At 39.1% G+C, this 21,976-nt stretch overlaps 1 protein-coding gene across 6 annotated transcripts in view; it reads right to left on the bottom strand.

Moving 5' to 3' along the window:
- Positions 1 to 21,976, bottom strand: part of kcnip3a (Kv channel interacting protein 3a, calsenilin) — an 83,659-nt gene that overhangs the window by 9,524 nt on the left and 52,159 nt on the right. For 3 of the 6 annotated variants that reach the window (XM_079827037.1, XM_079827035.1, XM_079827039.1), the window contains one exon: positions 316 to 440. In XM_079827037.1, the coding sequence (XP_079683163.1) occupies positions 316 to 440 (125 nt within the window). Of the gene's footprint in view, positions 1 to 315; positions 441 to 9,962; positions 11,370 to 21,976 lie in introns of those variants that run through there. The other 3 variants (XM_079827038.1, XM_079827036.1, XM_079827040.1) reach the window with 2 other exon arrangements.

Raw genomic sequence — 21,976 nt, 5'->3', positions numbered from 1 at the left:
TTCACCTAAAAATGAAAATTATCTCATAATTTACTCACATTAAAGCCATCCTAGGTGTATATGACTTTCTTCTTTCAGCCAAACACAATCAGTGTAGAAAAATCCATATTTATAACTTTATAAACTATAATAACTGGCTTCCGGGCATGGTCGCATGCCAGTTCCGGCGGAAAACTTTCCTTCTTTTTTGTCTTTTGCTGATCACATGCCTGTATTGCAACTGTCCTTACAGTTTGACCACTGACCGAACACATTAAATACTGAACAATCTCAACTTTAACCCTTATTTCCCCCCTCTCCTTCACAGACACTTACATTTTTGAAGCCCCTATAAAGGGACTGCAGCTCCTTCTTGGTGAATTTGGTCTGAGCCTGCAGCTGCTCCAGACCCTCAGGCTGATGTCTCACCGTGGACAGCTCTAGGTCACTGTCACTGCTGTCTATGGGAGAGAAAGAGCAAAAAAAGAGAGAGGAAGAAGGAGAAAGCAGAGAGAAAAAGAGGGAAGGGGTTGGGAAGGGGTCGGGAAGGGGGTGAGTGTATGGGATGCAGGACGGGATGGGGCGAGAGATCATTTTAAAGAGGGAGACAGTAGTTGCGAGGAGAGAGAGAAGAGGAAGGGGAGTGAAAGCAAAAGTGTTAGCATAAAAGTCAAAGACAGGCAGGAAGAGGATAGAGATGGAGGTTTGATAGACAAGGTGGCACTTTCTTTTTCAATGTGATTGACTGCTGATGTCAATGTGAATTACTTTAATTTTAGAGTTCACGCAATATTAAACTAAAGCAATTATAATGGGTGGATGTATAATGGGTGGGTTTACTATCTGTTTCTTCTCAGCTCTGCTAGTGTTTGGATACGAGTTAGCATAGTCATCAATCACATAATGAAGAAAGAGCTAAAGAAAAGAAGATAGATAACTAAAATAATTGGCCGATGCTTACACTCACCGTCTTTACACAAAGAGACAAAAAGTGAGATTGGGAGGTAAGAGAAAGACAGAAAGGGTCAGAGAGAGTGAGAGAAAAAAAAGAGAAAAAACAGTGAAGTCAAAAACAGACACAAAATTTTGAACAATAATCACAACAAAAGATGGAGGAAGAAAATCCATGTCAAATAATCAGTTGTTATTGTTAACTAAAACTAGAAATCGTTTTTAATTGAAATAATGCTGACATAAAATAAAAAATATTAAATGTTAAAAACTTAAACAAAAGTTGAACACCTAAAACAGAAATAAAAACAAATTAAAGCTAAATATAAATATATAAAAACAAAAAACTACAAAAGTACATCATAAAATTACTAAATCTTAAACTAAAAACTAAAATATAAAAAAGTTCATTCAAAATATTAACAAATACTATAAAGTATATAAATAATACTAAAATATCACTCAAATAATGAAGCTTTAGGGAACAAAATATGTTAAAATGAATTAAATTACACCAAAATAGTTTTTTTCATCAAAATAATACTGACATACTGTAAAATAAAATAAAAAATTCAAATGTTAAAAACTTCAAAACAGAAGTACTAAAACTGAAATATATAAATAAACGAAAGCTAAATAATATTTACAAAAACAAAAAATGACAAAAGTACATAACAAAATTACTAAAACTTAAACTAAAATATAACAAAAGCTCATTCAAAATATTAATAAATACTATAAAGTATATAAATAATATATTACTGCAGATAATGAAGCTTTAGGGAACAAAATATATTAAAACTGATTCAATTACACCAAAATATCAGCTTTCTTGTTTTAAGCTTCAATCTAACAATAATGAGTATGCTTATTACAAGAAAAAAAAATTGTTACGGGGTGAGAAAATCAATTCAAGATAAATTCTCTGAATAATATATGCAATGTTGCCTCTCAACTGGTTCTGTTTTAAGGAAGTTTAGATATTTTGATAAAATGCCACAGATGCTGTCAACAGAGACTGTTTAACCCAGAATATTATTTTAAGGTCATATAAACAACATCAAAAGACTCCAGTTTCAACCAACCCCTGAAATGATGTTTGCTAGTGACTCTCTCTCTCTCACCTGTCTCAGTTATGTCTATGAGTCCGAGCAGATGCATGAGTTTGAGAAACATGAAGACCAAGCAGACGATGCCCACGGTCTGTAACCCCTCTGTCTCCCACCTCACACTCATCCTGACACCCTGTCCCTCAACACTCTTTCACTGCACGTCTTCCAACACTTGTTCTTCACGCTTAGTCCAGTTTAGACAGTTAATTCCACAAGCTTCATGAATGAATCATAAGTATCCTGTAAAGCCCATAACATATTTGAGGTACAAAGACAGGCCGATGTCCTGTTTCGGTAAACATCTGGTCCACTTTTCCAAAAAGTGATCGATGAAACAAAAAGTGTCTTATGATGTCATCTTGTCTTAGCCTTGTGTCTCTGAAGTCCAGATATATACGCTGGTAACTCTCCTCTCTCATTATTTCTTTGTCTCTATTCTCTCACGTCTATTTAAAAGTTCACTCTGACACAATTTTCAGAGGGAATTGAGAAAACTCCCACTCAGGAGACAAGTTTGTCCCAATTAGATTTAGACACAACCCTAACATGAATCTTGAACTTTGACATGATGATAAAAACGATGCTTTAAATTAGACAACATAGCAGAGCATCACATTTTGTGGTACATAAATCGTTTAAATGAATGCTCCTTGACAAAAATAAAACTCTTTTATGGTTTTGATATGCTTTTAGTCTGGAATGGAATTTAATATTATGCCCTTTTACAAAGTCTTGATTTTGATTTGGGGTCTACTAGATACCCTACTTTCCTGCTTGAATGTTCAAAAACCACATTATTTTTCACATATTTTACACTGTTGCAGCACATCTCTTCCCAGTCAGTCTCTAATGCTCTGGGATGCATTTCCCAAAAGAAAATTGTTAGCATGTTAGCTAACTATGGTCGCAAGTTCCGTCATTACCAATATTACCAATATACCAATGATTTGGCAGTTCCAACGAACATTCGCAAACAGCGAAACAAACTTACACTGTTAGAACTACAGCTCTTAAGCTGTGGATAGATGTAGTTTCTTGCTAAATGACATAAATAGATCATGATCTTGGGCACAATAAGCAAGCTAACATCTAGGACATTCTATATCTTTCATCCCATTTGAATATATATACATTTTAATCTATGTATTTTAGTGTGTCAATAATCAGTGCCCTTTTTGAAGAGTGCGCATGCATTAATGGGGAACCCCGGAGTGAGACATATGATGGAACCCGCGTTGAATCAAATATCAAATAAAGCAGAAAATAAAGTGAAGTAGTCCTCAGTTTGTTACAGCAGCATGCCAGAAAAATTATGTAATCTGGACAAAGCTGAATGAGCCGCATATTTGTGGGTGTTCGCCAAATCCTGCATGTTAATATATCTGGTCCTACTGTCAGGGTTTGTTGAAGGGAAAGGAGCGAGGACTCAGAGATGCAGAGGATAATGGGCTTTTTAATGATAATAAAAAAAAAACAAGACAAAACAAACTACCCCGAGGGGGAAAAACAGACTTGACTTGACTTGACTTGACTTGACTTGACTTGACTTGACTTGACAGGAGCAGGGAAAACATGAGGTACATTTGATGACAATTCCGCACTGGACTGCAAACACAAGGAGATTAAATAGGGAACAAACAAAAGAGGGTAACGAGGGAAGACAGGTGGGGCAAATTAACCAATAATCAGGAAACAAGGTGGGCGGGGTTAGACAATAGACACGAGCACATGGCACAAAGAAACACTTGACAAGACATGTGCTCACACCAAACATGACATGAACATGCAGCTAATGAGAACTCATCAGCTGCATGTTCACACAAAACGTGACAACATAAAAGCACGCAGCCAGTGAAGAACACCAACCAGGTGCTACACAACATAAGACAAAACATGAAAGCACACGGCCGATGTAAATTTGAACTGTGTGCTACACAGAGCACAGACAGAAGAGCACAGGCTCACATGACAAGACAGAGCGCACGAGAACGAGCGAATGCTCATTCCGTGCGCTCGTGACAGAAAACAAACACGCGGAGCATGAATGTCCGAATCCCAACACAAAACTGAAACCCTAACTAGACCGAAGTGTTGGGATCCGAACACCACGCCCCACACACAAAACACAAGGACAGAAGACACAAGACACAACAAACAATACAGGAGTGTCAGGGCTCTGTCACAAACCAAGAGTAAACAAGACCGAAGTGACAGAACCCAGACACCTACTTGACCTGGGGTCTCCGGTGTGGGAGGCAGGCACGCTAACAAGGGTGCTAAAGACTGCAGCCACTAGCGCCTCTTAAAGCCCGGGGAATGAGGTTTAACCACACAGCTGTTACTGGCCTACGTCCATTTGACTCGCCCCCCCCAAACCTTAATCACATCCGGGTCATGGCACCACAAGTAACCTGTCTTACTGGACCCGCTCTGAGCGGGATTCGAACCGGGGTCTCGGGTGTGGGAGGCGGGCGTGTGAACATGGACGCTAAAGACAGCAGCCTCTAGCGAGCCTCTTAAGACCAGGGGAGTGATGTTCACGCGCACAGCTCTTACTAGCCTATGTCCGTTACACACTCCTCCCTAAACCTCACTCACATCCGGGTCACGGCACCAAATGTAACCTGTCCGGTGTCTCAGGCGTGGGAGGCGGATGCGCGAACAAGGATGATAAACACTGCAGCTGCTAGCGCACCTCTTAAGGCCCGTGAGTGAGGTTTAAACGCACAGCTCTTACTGGCCTACGTCCGTTACACTCTCCCCCCTAAACCTCACTCCCATCCGGGTGGGAGGCAGGCACGCGAACAAGGACGCTAAAGACCGCAGCCACTAGCGTCAGTAGCTAGCGCGCCTCTTGAGGGTTACACACACAGCTCTACGTCTGTTACATTAATGCGAATAAAAATTAACGGTTTCTGTTGTTTATGTAAATTAATTTCAATAATATTAAATACATTAACTGCAATCTCGAATCGATTAATTTGCAGAAGTTATTACTGCACCACATCCACATGATGCCATTAACGTCCTATATTGTGGTTCAAACAACAGAGGTGCGACTGGTTTTGCGAAACAGTCGGTACTAGCAGTTAGTTTCTACAACAATGCGTACTATGTTGGTTAAGCAGTGAGTTATGCTGTTGTATGGGAAACGCAGCCATGTTTAGTTCCTATTACTATGAAGCCCATCCTTTAGAATGTGACTGGACTGTATTGTGATTGGTCAACTGCTTCGAGCATGTTTTGGAAATGTCACGCCCCTTACCATAACCAAGTTTTTGAGTTATGTTTTTGGCCTTTATTGGATAGGACAGTAGAGATTTGACAGGAAAGCATGGGGTGGATAGAGAGGGGAACGAGATTGGCAAAGGACCTCGAGCTGGGAATCGAACTCGCAGTTGCGCAATATGTCGGCACGCTAACCACAAGGCTATCGGTGCCCATAACCACAAGTTTGAACACACTACTAACATAACTCAACCAGACCTCATCCCTTTATTTTGCACATTCCTTGGGCGGGAATTAATTAAATGAGGAATATTGTGACGTTGACGTTCCCGGAAGAAAACGCAAGGCTACAGTCGAGGCATTTCAGGGAGTTCAGAATCAGAAGCAGTGCTTACTGATATAATAACTTTGTAGACTTTGCAGACCTTTTTCATGCTCAAACAGCAACATTACACACTGAAGAAAGTTGAAAATAAAAGGTCCTCTAATATATAATATTAATAATCCATAAAAGGTCCTATTTAATATTTGAAGTTGTTGGAATAGATGCACAAGGTGCCCTAAATCCTGCTTCCCTTGTCTTGTGAACCAGTTTCCCACGACTAATTGTTCTCTCTGTATTTCAGCCTTTGTGATATGACAGTGATCTACAGAGACTGTTCTTCATTTAACCTCCTACTGGCAGCCTTATTCACTGCTCACTTGCCAAGTGCGATCTTTTAGATTTTGTAATGCACAACAAATTTATGACGGCAAAAACCAATACCTTTAGCAGTGAAGAAAATGTCTATTAACAATTTTGCGTTTAAAAGACGCCTAATAGCCGTCCAAACACAGCCCTGACGTCTAGACTAAAACAAGGCAAAATTTGGGCTGTCAGTGAAAATTTAATAGACGTTTATCCATAGCCCTAGAATAGACTAGTCATCAACGCAAAGAACATTTCAAAGAAATGAAACCAAACACCTTGTAATCACTGTTGACTTTGCTTACATGGTGGAATATCATACGTAAGTCATCATTACGTATCATCTCGTAAGTTATTTTGGCAAAAACGACATGTAACCAAATTCAAGGTTATTTTGGCTAGAAGTGGGTTACTCATACCCGGAATATATCGAGTCTATAGTTACCCGGCTGTTGCATGCTGGAAATTGAACAGCTTCTAAAGTTTTCAGTTTTGTAAGTTAATGAACAGCAATAAATAAAAAATATATTTTATTATAAGTTATATAATATATATAAGTAATATATTTTAGAGGTCAAAGGTCAATGAATTTTTACAATTAAAGTGCAATTATGGTCCAGAAGGGTCTTGAACTTAGCCCTTCAATAGATGTCAACAACTGTGATATAGGGGTCTTTCTAACCAGAAGGGCTTACAACACTGTGAAAACCAAAATATCTTTTGAGAGCATGAAACAGAAAATAAAGCTAAATCAAAATGATTTTAATTTTAAAATAATGCTATCTTTTATATTTGTGATAATAAATATAGCCGCAAGCGGGTCCAAGCACAAATAGTCTACAACCCCATTTCCAGAAAAGTTGGGACATTCCTCCAGGTCATGTAAAGAAAGAGCGCCCTCTAGTGGCTGACGCTTCACATCTGCGGTGCACCACACTAGACTATTTGCATTATACACTATGAAAAGAAGTTGAATAAATAAAAGTTGACAGATCAAATTCCTCTCATGCAACAGAGCCGGAACATATTGATTATTACGCACGCTTTTCTTCACAAGTGATACTTCACCGTCTCTGATTACGCATTAGATTCACACAACCAGAAACCCAATCAGAAACCTAAAATAAACTTCACCCTCCTGAAACAGGGTGCACAGGAATAATCAGAGCTGTAGTAAGTGAAGCCACTGAGCTAAAAATAGTCCCCTGCTGATCCGTTAGATGGTCTGGCTGAAGGGCCAATAGTGTATGAAGATTTATGTATAGATTACATAAGGGCACTCAGACCCTTCCAGCTGATGAACTGTTTATTTGCATTACTTTCTGAAACAACAGGCGACATGTTGTGTCATTGGACAAATATATTTGACCTTACTAGTGCGTATGCTGTATATTAGGCATAAATCAGCTGAAACCGGTTTGTTGGTCTCAGCTGGTTTTATCTGGTCTACCCTGATTTCCCAGCCTGACAGCTGACCAGTAGCCAAAACCCCTTGAAAATAAGCAAAAAAATCCAGTCTGATATGGTTTGGGGGAAAAAAGACCACCAAACTTGTTTAAGCCACTGAAAGTGATCAAAATAATTGCAAAACATTTTTTTTTTCTATCAGGACACTGATAAGACTGAATTGTTCTCATATGAACGTTCATTATTTTAATCAAAAGTGCGATTCAAAGCACATTTCAGTAATGCTGTTGATTTCATTTGTAATTATTTTTAATGAATACAATTAATAAGTGCGCCTTTAATAAATTGTAAATAAGTTTTAGATTGGTCACGCATTGCTTGTTTATTAATAAGCTTCTGTTCCCGAAAGTCAAACAGAAGAGGCACAAATGTCAATACCATTTAAGGATATCGATCAAAAATAAACAACTGTGCCGACAGATCAACCAGCTAATAATATTAATGATAAAATAAGACAAACAAATGCTAGACATTGGACTTATACATACTAGGCCAATCAAGCATTACTCTTTATGTCTTTGATAGTTTGAAGTAATTCAAGACAACAAAGATGCGACATGACACAGAGCACGTCCACCAGACAACAGAAGAAATGTGGAAAACTGGAGAAAATTAAAATATCTCCAATCTCAAGCTTTGTGATTCCAGAGGAAGTGAATCTATATGAAGGCGTTGACTCTGATATGCACTTTTAGAAATGATTTAGCGGATATGATCTTGTGATGAAGCGAGGGGTGAAAGGGAAATGGACAGTGCCCTTCAGGACCAGAGACCAACGGACCCATTTTTAGGCAGCCGTAAAGAAACCCTGTTCGATAAAGCATACATAATGAATGAAGGGTAATGTTAGACTGGGTTTTGATTCAAAGAGAGACAGAGAGAGAGAGAGAGAGTGTGAGTGTGTGTGTGAGAGAGAGTGTGAGTGTGTGTGTGTGAGAGAGAGTGTGTATGTGTGTGTGTTCAGGTATACCCTACATTATGGTGACAAAATATACCCACAAAGATGGCAATATTCAATAATCCTTGTCCTTGTGGGGACATTTTTCGGTCCCCATGAGGAAAACAAACTAAGTGATGTTTTTTGAAAGTGTAAAAATGCAGAAAGTTTTCTGTGATGGGTAGGTTTAGGGTTAGGGGATGGACTATACAGTTTGTACAGTATACAAATCATTATGTCTATGGAATGTCCCCATAAAACATGGAAACCCAACGTGTGTGTGTGTGTGTGTGTGTGTGAGAGAGAGAGAGGGAGAGAGAGAGAGAGAGAGCAGGATATATTAAACCAATATAACAGTCTCAAAAATTCTTTATCTTTGAGTATGTTGAAAATATGAAACTAGCACATACTAGCATACTTTTTCCACCATTTTAATCACCGTTTAGCCATCATTAGTATTTAAATGGTCCTTCAGTGAGACATTAAGTACAAAATTAAGCACAAATAAGGACATAAAACCAGCAAGCATAATAATTATGAAAGAATAGACAAAATGCTATTTATAATAGTTTTAGATGTATAGCATGTCCATTTTTTCCCACTTTTATTTAGGGTGGTTGGGACACTTTTTCCAAGTTATCTCAATGGCAAAAAGTGTCCCAATCAACCTGATTTCACCCTAAATCAATCTACAACAACATAGTACTTAGGCCCTGTCCCAAATAGCACACTTCATATGCGCTTAAGTCTTGTGGAATTACAATAGCTGCCGCATGCACACAAGACCATAGCGTGTCCCATTTGTCATTTTAGGTGTCAAAAGGGTGCTTGCGAACGCCCCCTTTGCGATTGATATGCGCCCTCGATGAGCTCAGTGAGCTCCGCAGCAGACTTCTTCCCGACAGTTAAAGCGACATTACGTCACGAAAGTGTGGACTTGTAGGAACTGCGAGTGTTTAGGGTGGCATATGGGACAGGGCTTTAAATGAAGACATGTGGCCTTCAGTTGTTTTTATAAATACAATAATATAATTACAATTTATATTAAGCAAATAATACACATCAATTATGATTAACTAAACAAATAATTATTAACTGTGTAAATATCTATTGATGCTACTGGACACATCTTCAGTGATGTTAAATATTTATATTTATTTAGAATTTATGAATTATTTTTACATTTGAGAACATCCCAAAGGTTTTGTCAGATTTTAACAAATTTCTGAGGACAATTTTGTTTCCACCTGGTACTGCATCCCATTGTAACACATGGTGTAACAAGTATGTGTCGAGTTTATATTTGCCTACAGTAGAGCGAACAATAAATGCTTCAAACTTCAATTAACCAGCCAAATAAAACCCAATGACCTTGACAACTCAACAAAAACTATCTATTATTGCATTCTAAAGTACCGTGAGAGTGCAATACTTTCCTTCACCTTAACACAAATATTACAATATTACAAAAGAAGAATCATCATATTTGTTATAGCTATCATCGGGGTGCACCTGACGCAACCCCGGCCCCACAGGCCTCATTGGTCGAGCATATCATGACAACAAAAGGGGAGGACCTCAGTTCTAGAATGCTCCTTACCTTCCAGCGACATGGGCTCCAGAATGCCGAACTGTTTGAGAACAGCCACAAACAGAATGATGACCACCCCGATGGCAAACAGCTCCATTCCCTGAATACCCATGGCTGCGTTGAACTACGACTCTTGGCACAAGAACTTCTAGAACTACTTGAAGTGAAAGTATTAATCTGCGTACTAACACGGGACAAAACCAACTGGCCGATATTGCATGGCACCAGATGCAGGGTGTCTCAAAAGGAAAGATTCATTTCATTAGTTCATCACGAAGAATATTTAAAAGGAAAATCAGGGAATATTTTTGGCAGAACGTCAAGGTAGAAGTGAGCATGGGAAAAAGAGTCCGGTCTAGTTACACTTATTTTGGAGATGAGAGGAGAAGTCAGTGTTTCCATGTTAGGTCATTTTTTTCTTGAAAGCCCCATCGCATAAATAAAGAGCTGGATTGCAGTTCTTGTACACAGTCCAGATGTGTAAAATCCATCCTGGGCCGCAAATGTTATTTGCAAGTGTCAACAACAGACAAGAGCATTTTAAACTATGTCGTGACGAAGTGCTTCGGCGACGCTGCAAAATTCAAGATTGTTGATCCAAAGGTGTACTTTTCGGTGAAAAGCAAGAGGCATTTATTCCACAGATCCAGACAAGTACAAAGTGGAATTGCGGCTTGGAAGCAATGGACACGCTGAGCTAATTTTGCTGTTAAAACGATCATATTTCATTTCAAGTCCTAAGTGGCTCTTAAATCCGGATTTTGTTGATGTTGACAGAGAAATTTGAGACTAATGGGCACCCTAGTGCCTTAAACATGAATAATAGTCAATGCAGAAGTTAATAAAGAAATACTCAGTTTAGTTATGTGCAGGATCAACATCTGGCACTGCTTCGGTCACTGCGACAAGAACTGAGGTGGCATCTTGAATCCTGATCCATTCGGCGGCCTCCTGCGTGTTACGCCAGGTTGGTGCAAATCAGCAAAAAAAAGCTACAAGGTACTTCCTGTGGCAGTGGTAAAAAAATACCCCAATCCGATTGGGTGGATCCATCTTTAACTAGGTGGAAATCCAGTGAAGTTCTCAATTCTTGGCTCCGTCAAACCTTTCAAACGACCCATTAAGTTCGGTGATGCGTCTTGGGAGTGGTCCCGTAGAATGCGGTTTCTCGTCTCTCCTCCTCCTCGGGGGTTCTGCTGTCAGTCAAGCGCCCTCATCTTTTCCCTCATCTGTTTCTTCAGAGTCAGCATCAAGTGCTTTTGTCTCTTCTTTCAACTTGTACTGTACAGTTCACGTTCTTCCTCCCTCCCTCACTCACTTCTCCTGCCCTCTCTTGTCCCGTAATAATCAGCAATGGGCAGTTTATCTTCACCTCTCTGTCCATCCCACCCCTCCCATGTCTCTTCCTCTCTGCTCATCTATTACCACTCCATCCCTTCTTTTATCCATCGTTCACTTTCCTAGCCTCACTACCACTGACTGCAAAGTCAAACCCCTGTGAGAACTGGTCCTTTTTCCCTGACCACAACTCCTTTCCCCCTCTCTCTCTTTTTTCCTTCCTTGCCCTCTGCCTGGGGACTTGGGGAAAAGTCAAATTTCCAAACAGGGCAGAAAGCAGAAGAGAGGGAGAGATACTAGGGGGATCAGATTCCAGGGACGCCCTCCCCTACCGATTTCCCAGCCTCCATCCACCCACATATCTGTTCCATCTGGAGCACTCTCTTCCCCCCCCCCCCTCTCTCTCTCTCTCTCTCTCTCTCTCTCCTTCCTCTTGAGTGAAGCAGGGCAAGGCCTCTGCATGGAATGGGACAACCAGAGGAGACAACATTATCTCAGAGGTTTTCCTGTTTATACTATAGCGGCAGAGAAGAGGAGAGAGCTATAATAGCTCAGTTAGAAAAAGGAATCAATAAAGTCTTAATGGCAGCTGTAAGTCAACCAAACACAAGGTGAGATCAAACACTTTCTACTGCCCGCATCAGCCCATCTCCCACACTTCCCCCTCCTTTTTTATCAAATAGCTGAGCCATAAAAAGATGATAAATGTCAGACATGACAACAGGAACAGACAAAAAAAATTGAAACTGTGCTACAATGTAGATATTTGAAATGTAATGGTAATCTCTGGGGAACATTTCTGAAATGTCATCTTTATGTCTTTACCAACAACAAATACATCTAGTAACAGGAATTTTACTTCATCCAGTTGGATCCTAGTGGCTTCTTATCTGATGCACTTTTATTTTGGATTAGTTCCAAATCCATTAGGATTTTGGTAAGATGTTAACCACATTAAAAATCATTATACTTCTTGTAGATCATTGTGATAAATGATCTGTACAAATGTATAGTGCCATTTGTGTATTATAATATGCAGTACTCTGAAAGTGTCAGGCTTTTTAAGAACAACTTTTCTCCCTTTGTGCGCATGTACCAAGTATGCACGCGAGTCATGCATATGTGATATGTTCTGTTAATAACTATGGCGGACTGTTTTCGAAGACCAGACCCGCTCACTTTTGATGGAAATATCGCCGAAAACTGGCAAATCTTCGAACAAGAGTATGACATTTTCATCGCCGCCACGCACCATGATAAGCCTGCCAAGACAAGGGCGGACATCCTCCTCAATCTCGCTGGGTCGGAAGCCATTGAACATGAGCGTTCATTTGTCTATGCAGCAGAGGTGTGTGAAACGGGCGAGAATGGCGCAATCTTAACTCCAGCTGAATCCAAGGAAGATCCAGAGTGTCTGAAGAGGAAATTTCGTGAAATATGCAACCCACAGCAAAATAAAACAATGGAGAGACACAAGTTTCACTCTAGAAACCAGAAACAAGGTGAGACCATTGAGGCATTCATCAGTGATCTCAGGATTAAAGCAAAAAGTTGTCATTTTGGAGAATTGACAGATATGAGCTGGCTGTGGAAAATGGAATTGTGATGATAGGCCACAAAACAGTCCTGCCTCGCTCATTGCAGAGAGAATATATCGGCATAGTCCACAGAGGCCAACCTGGGCTGGATGCTACCAAGCACAGAGCAAGAGGTATCGTTTTCTGGCCAACAATGACGGATGATATCACAGCGGAACTCCTCTCATGCTCAGTCTGCAACAGCACAAAGCCACATCAACCAGTTCCAGACCTGCCTTGGTCTACTGTGGCAACAGATATGTTTGAGTGGCGTGGCCAAAATTATCTAGTGCTTGTGGACTCATAATCGGGATGGGATGAGATTGACCTTCTCCACGACATAACATACTCAGTTGTAATCATGAAACTAAAGAGACATTTTGCTGTGCATGGCACACCTCACACACTCATTTCTGATAACGCTAGACAGTACACGATTCAGCGATTCAGGGACTTCGCCAAAAAGTGGGACTATGTCACCTATGTCACCAGTATCATGTATCACCAGTATCTATGTCACCAGTAGTCCAGAGTTCCCACAGTCCAATGGCCTGGCAGAAAGAGCGGTTTGCAGCGCAAAACAGCTGATGGAGAAATCTCACAGAGATGGCACGGACGTGTTCCTTAATCTCCTTAACCTGAGAAACATTCCCAGAGACCCAACTTTGGGCTCCCCTGCGCAACGCCTGTTGTCACGACAAACACGGTCACCCATTCCTGTTAATTCTAGACTGTTGGAGCCAGCCCCAAAACTTGTCCAGCAAGTCATTGCACAGCTTTTTAATAAAAGGATGACCCAAAAGCGATACTACGACACATCAAGCCATTGGTAGAGGGACAAGTTGTCAGGATGCAAACCCCGAAAGGATACGAGCACCTCGGCACAGTAAAAGAGGTGAACGAAGAGCCTTGATCATACACCATCCAATGCAATGGGAGAACATACAGGAGGAACCGACGCCACATCCTTCCTGTTGCAGAGCCCCCTCCATCACGGCGCACCCCCCAGAACATTGACTCTCAAAGCACCACTGCACATACAGAGGACTTTGCTCCCCATACACCACACTCACCACAAATACACCTTCCACAGCCAGAAACCACACCTACTGACCTTCCAAAACACACAGTACACTCTCCCACTAAGGTCAGTAATGCACCTTACAGAACACGTTCAGGCCACATTTGCAAGCCAAATTCAAGGTACAAACAGTGAATTCCAGCAATGGGAGATTCATTGACACTTTGGTTCATATTTTGAATGCCTGCTAAAGGTGTTATGGTCATTTCCCTATTGCCAATATCATTCTTTGTTGATGCATTTTCTTCATTCATACAGAGATCATCTTGAGATTTGTATCTGTTATCGTTCAGTTATTTACTGCAATGGATACATATATATATATATATATATATATATATATATATATATATATATATATATATATATATATATATATATATATATATATATATATATATATATATAATGCAAGTCATTTTTATTCTTGCTTGTTGATCAAATTAATGTCATTACCCCAGTATTGATCATTAAGTATGTTTACTTTCTTTGATAGGAATCTTAAGCTAAAGGAAGGGGATGTAGATCATTGTGATAAATTATCTGTACATAAGTACAGTGCCATTTGTGTATTATAATATGAAGTACTCTAAAAGTGTCGGGCTCTTTAAGAACGACTTTTAACGGGGGCAGTCGTGGCCTAATGGTTAGAGAGTTGGACTTGTAACCGGAAGCTTGAGGGTTCGAGTCTCAGGTCCGGCAGGAATTGTCGGTTGGGGGAGTGAATAACCAGCGCCCTCCTCCGCCCTCAATACCGCGACTGAGGTGAGACCCTTGTGCAAGGCACTGAACCCCCAACTGCTCCCCGGGCGCCACAGCAATATGGCTGCCCACTGCTCCGGGTGTGTGTGTGTGTGTGTGTGTGTGTGTGTGTGCACTTGGATGGGTTAAATGCAGAGCACAAATTCCAAGTATGGGTCCCCATACTTGACCACACTTCACTTCACTTCACTTTTCTCCCTTTGTGCGCATGTACCAAGTATGCACACGAGTCATGCTTATGTGATATGTTCTGTTAATAACTAACGTTCACATGTTGCAGTTGCTATAATCCCAGTGGACTCTTATTTGATCAATATTTGAATTTTGGATTAGTTCATATGATAGAAATAAAGGGTACATAACACACACAGTTTCTGCCAATCTCATGTTAATCTTGAGTACCTATAGAGTGGTATTGCATCTTTCATATCTCCGAAGAGTCTTTAGTTTGATCATATTTATAAAAGACAGATACGCTGTACCGATTCTTTCTGAAAACAGCCGAGCTCGTACAGGCGGGCAGTGGGCGGAGCGAGCACAGGAGTGCACACACACACACACACACACACACACACACACACACACACACACACACACACACACACACACACACACACACACACACACACACACACACACACACACACACACACACACACACACACACACACACACACACACACACACACACACACACACACACACTGCTTTCCCAAACACACTTGCAGAACTCCGTTGCTGCTCCAGAAAAACAAAGTGCATCCACTGTTTCCTTAACGCTGGGTTATTTGGGAAGCTGAACAAGGTTATCTTTCCCTCAAAACCAAAAACACACTTCTTTAGTGACATTGTTGATTTTGTGGTCTAAAAACAAAATGACAGCGCTGCCGACAGCTTGCGTAAACCCAAACTAAGCTTGTTGATGGCCGTGCTCTCGCTCTGGTTGACGTGTGCACACGCTCAGCCGAGAGAAGTGCCCGCACAAGCAATTCTGCCCTTTATGAAGTCATACATGGCCATACTCTAAAAAAACTTTTCGAACCATGCTTGAATCCTGAAGGAGTGTATTTGGCACAAAAAATACTGTCATACGTCCAACTCGTTTTTTGAAATTTTGCCCATGTTTAGCATGAGAATCCAACTCTTTAACAGTGTAAATATGTCAGAATGCATGAAATAGCATATTTTTCATGATTATGTCTCCAATGCCTTAATTTCACTATTATAATATAATAATGCATGCTCTGACTAAGCAGCTGTATTTATGGCTGGCGTCAGTGCTTGTTGTATATAGGAATTAATGTTGAGCTTTTAGGAGGACGGGGCAGGTTCCAGTAATGCCATTAGAAGATGAACATTTCTTAATAGGAGCTAAAGCATGAGGATTTTGCTGACAAGACACTAACATAACTCTTTAACCTGAACAAGGACATTAGGAAAACAATGGTACAATCTGAAAGCTAGGCACAGATGCTTGGAAAAGAGCATATTTTATAAAAAAAAAAAAAAATTTCAACAAATCCATCCCCCTCTTTTCATTGCATGGGTTAAAGAGAGGTGTGCTTTTGAGTATTGATCCAATGCACTCCGATTACAAACGGCAAAATCTGGATTTATCCATCAGTGCTGTAGTATTCATTCACAGCAAACAAACCGGCTATTCCTACGGAGGGATAGTCTGGCAAAGCGATCCCTCAATGTATACAAACACTGCACTTCCCCACTACATGTTCAGTAACTCTGCACGTACAGAAATGAAACCTGATATAAGACAGCCGGTCCTCTATCTAATACATAAGCACTCTGATGCCAAACACGGCCCTGCTCTTTGAGTCCTCAGACTCGACAGAAGTGCTCTCTCTGTCTCTCCCTCTCTTTTAATGAGGTGTGATGGATCGAATTTTGAATGATTAAAAACACCCTGGAATGCACTGACAAAATAACTTTTATGACAACAACGAACACTGTATGGATCCCATTGATTGGAGGAAATGACAAATTACCAGTGCTCGGTTATTGTAATCTGGATTACATAATTCGATTCCAAAAAAATAAGTACTAGATTATATTATGTTTTAAAATACTCAAATTTAGACTAGTTACTTTTTTATTGATTACATCTTATTCTAACATTGGCAGCCAAATATTCATAATTCAATGATTCTCCCAACTTACTTGTTCAGCAAGTTTTTTCTCAACATTGCAACATTGCATATCTAATCAACTCCTGATTAACACATAAATTATTATTTGAATTATCACTCAGTTGTTATTTAAACATGCATTCATGTCTTTGGAAAGTTTTTGTCTTTCAAATGTACAAATTCACGTCATTTCATATTTACATGCAGCTGAAATTTCTTTGATTTAATATATTTACTTGAAGTACCCTGAGATTTTAATCTGTAAGTTAGGTCAATAATAATAATAAATAATAATAATACAATTAAGTTCATGGTTCTATTGTTTTTATTTTAAAATGATTTATTTTAATAAAAAACAATATATGATTTAATTACTTAATTGCTTTTCATTAAACTTACAAACCCCTGCAGTTCCATCACGAACCCCGGTCTGGGAAACCCTGACGTAATGCACTTCATGTTTTTGATAGCAAAAAATGTAATATATTGTCTTTCTCTTTTTATATCAATATGGTACAATTATTCTCTTATTACGATATGGTAAGATTATTCTACTCAAATCAATGTGATAAACAAATTTGGTCAAAAGTAATCTAAAAGTAATCCAAAAGTAGTCCAATTATATGACCTTAAATATGCAATGTAATGGATTACGTTACTAACTACAATTTTTGTCAAGTAATTTGTAACCGTTGTAAATCAGTAACCGATTACAATTTGTAATCTACCCAGCTCTGCTATTAAGCTGCCTTTACGTGCTATCGAAATTATCGTAAATACGAGTTTCCTAGGTAAAAATTGCACATGAACGCCCTCTGATGTTATGTTTACCACTGGGAAGCTCGGAAATAATTAGGAAATTTCCGATAGCACGTGAAAGCAGCATTACTCCTGATAAGCCAAAGATTCGTCCATCTCCATTGACATTTATAAGTTACATAGAGTCCGCTTACACATCAAAAACCCATCAATAGGCCCAAATTAAATCTATGGACTTTTTTCTTTGTGCATTTTCTGTGATAATTTTTGAGGAATATTCTGCACTACACTCAGTGGTAGCAGAGAGCAACATCAATGAAAACTTGGTTTAGCATTTGAGTTACACTTTATTATAATAAATAGTTATATTTTAATCAGCTTTTTTTATTTTTTTTATTTTGTTAGTCTATGTCACATCTCAGGTAAGATGAAGACGATAACACAAAAGGTTCAAAACAAAAGTATTTATTTAGTCAAACAGACTCAAATAGTCAATAACTGAAAGAAAATAGGAACTTAAATACACAATGATGATTAACTCAAAGACAAACAGGTGTGAACGTCAATGAGTATTTATGGTAACTAAGGACTGGCGGGAACAAAGGAAACTAAAAGTCCAATATGAAAACAGAACCAAAACACAGACAAAACGTGACAGGTGCTTTATGTACGTCTGGTTTCTCTGAATGATTTCCCATTCTTGATTTTCTTTCCATTTAGATCAACAACGAAAAGTGAAAGTATCGATAACTGAACAATTTTAACTTCTTGATTTCATGCCCACAAAAGCCAACTGAAGGTGTGATTCTCAAAACGGAAGGCTGCGTCCTAGTGAGGCTGCATATCTTGGCTGCCACGTCAAGTGCCGCAAAATACCGTCTCAATTTGAAGGATCCTTGGAAGGCAGTCCTTCATTCAGCTCATTTTGAAGGATGCATAAAGTGTATCCTTTGAGTCCTTCAGTCACCCACAACCTCGAAAAAGAACTGCCATAAAATGAGTTGGCACTGAGCTTGTCTGAGTTCTTGCATGAAAAGTAAGACAAAGTAAGATCGGAGATGAATATTTTCTTTTGTTTTGATGCACTTTAAAAAATGTGGGTCATATTTTGGGTTAATTTTATCAGTAACACAAGATCCAGCACCGTTACAGTGGAAACAGATTACTACATGTTTAATTTTTACTTCTAATATTTGTTAAACAATTGGCAATATGTATTAAAACTATATAAAATATGCTATACTGTAAAATATAATTGAAAATAAAGGAATTTATCATGAACTGATCCTCTAATCCATTATCATGCAAGCCAGTGATTGTGTCGTTTTTTTTTTTAAAGTTTAGAGGATTTAAAGGTCCCATGGCATGAAATTTTTATTTTATGAGGTATTTCAGCATTAATATGAGTTCACCTAGCCTGAATATTGTCCCCAACCCAAGTGGATAGAAATGTTGATCAGTGTTTTTGTACGTCCTCGTCGCGTCTATCTGTTCTACAATGTGCATACAGTCATGAGTTTCTGCTCAACATCGGCAGACTTACATCTCTTTAGAGATAAACCTCACGCACGCCGACGCTCGGGCTGCATGGACTCGGCCTTCAACATCACCGACCCCCAGTACTGCATCTGGCCCACAGCGGAGGCACCAAACGCGGCGTGAGATTAAGCAGAAGGGGGGTAAGCGTGAGGGTATCCGGGCTAGGCTAGCCAGCTATCCCCGCAATAAACTGGATTACATTCGATTACTGCTGTTGTGTCTTTGTTTGCGCTGTGTACTCAATGCGCGTCACTGACGCTTTTCATATGATTGGAACATATCTAAAAATAATGCTATAATCAACACTTATTAACTCGTTCATCTCGCTTTAATGGTACATTGCATGTGTTACAAAGTTGGTAGAATAATGATGAGGACGGACTCGGCGTGACTGGGACTCGTGTTTATTCAGAACTCTCAGATACAAACACAATAAACTCGCGCTGACTGACAGCGCTCTCACAACTCAGTAGTTACTATAAATAACTTTGCTATCAATCGCTCCGTCTCCGTGATGTCCGGTTCGCGAACGAATCATTCTTTTGAATCGGTTCTTTTTAGTGAACCGAACCAGTTCACCAAATCGGACTGAATCGTTCTAAACGGTTCGCGTCTCGAGTCCGCGCTGATCCATAATTTACTAAATTTACTACATTTTACTAAAATTACTAACTTTCTGACATGAGTGACAGATGTGAAGTGAACTCAGGTCCATCCGTCTCTCTGGCAGCAGCTCGTGCGTCGTAGACCTCGTTAAACCACGCCCCCTCCGCTCATTTCAAATGCAAAGATGTCAGCCAATCACAACAGTGGGCGTTTTACATTTACGTTTACATTTAGTCATTTAGCAGACGCTTTTATCCAAAGCGACTTACAAATGAGGGCAATAGAAGCAACTAGAGCAGTCAAGGGTAACAATATGCAAGTGCTGTAACAAGTCTCAGTTAATCTAGCACAGAACAGATTTTTTTTTTTTTTTTTTTTACTGAAGTCTCACAGCAGACACGCCTCTTGAAACAGGGCATTCAGCCACAGGGCAAACAGCAGTATAGAAAAAATGCCTTTTATTTCTAAATTATGACATTTTATGATGTAAAAATCATACTAACAATATAAGTTCACCTCAGGAAACATTATAAAATAATAGAAAAATGCCATGCCATGGGACCTTTAAGTTAATCCGTAGACATTAATTCATGTATGAAGTAAGAATAAAAAAAAGTTAGTATTATAGTTAAAATGAATCAACTATGCTGGGTTAAATCAACCCATTTTGCTGGGTAAAATTAACCCAATATGTGTTCTGTCCTATATTTACCCAGCCCTTGGGTTGAACCCAGTGTTTTTAGAGTGTGTACATTAATCACTTAACACTAAACAGCCAATAATGTAAGCCACTGGGAGACCACAGATTGCTGTCATTCACTGTATTGCATTAACAGAAAGCCAGTTTAATATAAAGATTTTGCATACAAAGTATTTTTTCCAAAAATTAAGTTTTAATAGTATGTTCGTGCCGTGCATGGGACATAGTCATGCACACTTACTACACCATCGGTTACGCTTTACAATAAGGTTTCATTAGTTAACATTAGTTAATGTATTAACTAACATGAACTAACCATGAGCAATACGTTTGTTACTGTATTTGTTCATCTTTGTTAATGTTAGTTCATAAAAATACAGCTGTTCATGGTATGTTCATGTTACTTCACAGTGCATTAACTGATGTTAACAAGATTTTAATAATGTATTAGTAAATGTTGAAATTAACATCAACAAAGATAAATAAATGCTTTATAAGTGCAGTTCATTATTAGTTAATGTTAACTAATGAAACCTTATTGTAAAGTGTTACCACACCATCTCATTCTAGCGTTTAATGCCGAGGAGGACTCTAGCCATACAGGAGGAGGACTCAAGCCTCTGAAGGACTGGACAGGACACAGCCTCACTAGGATGCAGCCTTCCGTTTGAGAAGCAGCCCAATTCAGTATGTCCTACAGGGCCCTCTGCTGGACAATACACATTGCTGTGCAAACTTTTTGGGAAGGATCAACAGAGAAATTTGAAGTTTTTTTGTTTGTAATAAACTACAGTGTCTCACCACTGCTGGTAGGTGATGTAATATGTATCTATCGGTCTGTCTGTCTGTCTATCTATCTATCTATCTATCTATCTATCTATCTATCTGTCTATCTATCTGTCTATCTGTCTATCTATCTATCTATCTATCTATCTATCTATCTATCTATCTATCTATCTATCTATCTATCTATCTATCTATCTATCTATCTATCTATCTATCTATCTATCTATCTATCTATCTATCTATCTATCTATCTATCTATCTATCTATCTATCTATCTATCTATCTATCTATCTATCTATCTATCTATCTATCTATCTATCTATCTACCTACCTACCTACCTACCTACCTGTCTGTCTGTCTGTCTGTCTGTCTGTCTGTCTTCTGAATTCAGTGAGAAGGAGTGCTCTGCACAGTATATTTACTGTAAGGCGGAGTCTCTTTTTGCCCAAAGGTAAAAAGACCCTTGGAAGCTCTTAGAAGTAAAAAGTTTTGTCAGCATTACAGTTTTTTTTATTCGCTTTGGTACTATTTTCACAAGTAAGGTGTACATTTTCAAAACTCATCGTACAAAAATCCAAACTGATCACACTTGTAACACAACAAGTCATTCTTTCAAAATCTGATGTAATGCTTTCATTCACTTGCACATATTTTCAGTCCACATAATCACTGTTTCAAACACAAGATTATTGTAATATGTAATGAGAACATTTGGTTTAATCACCAAAAC

Source organism: Gobio gobio (assembly GCF_949357685.1).
Source record: "Gobio gobio genome assembly, chromosome: 10".
NCBI classification, from domain to species: domain Eukaryota; kingdom Metazoa; phylum Chordata; class Actinopteri; order Cypriniformes; family Gobionidae; genus Gobio; species Gobio gobio.
Note: the sequence above shows the minus strand (reverse complement) of the source record. Positions and strands in the feature narration are given on the sequence as shown.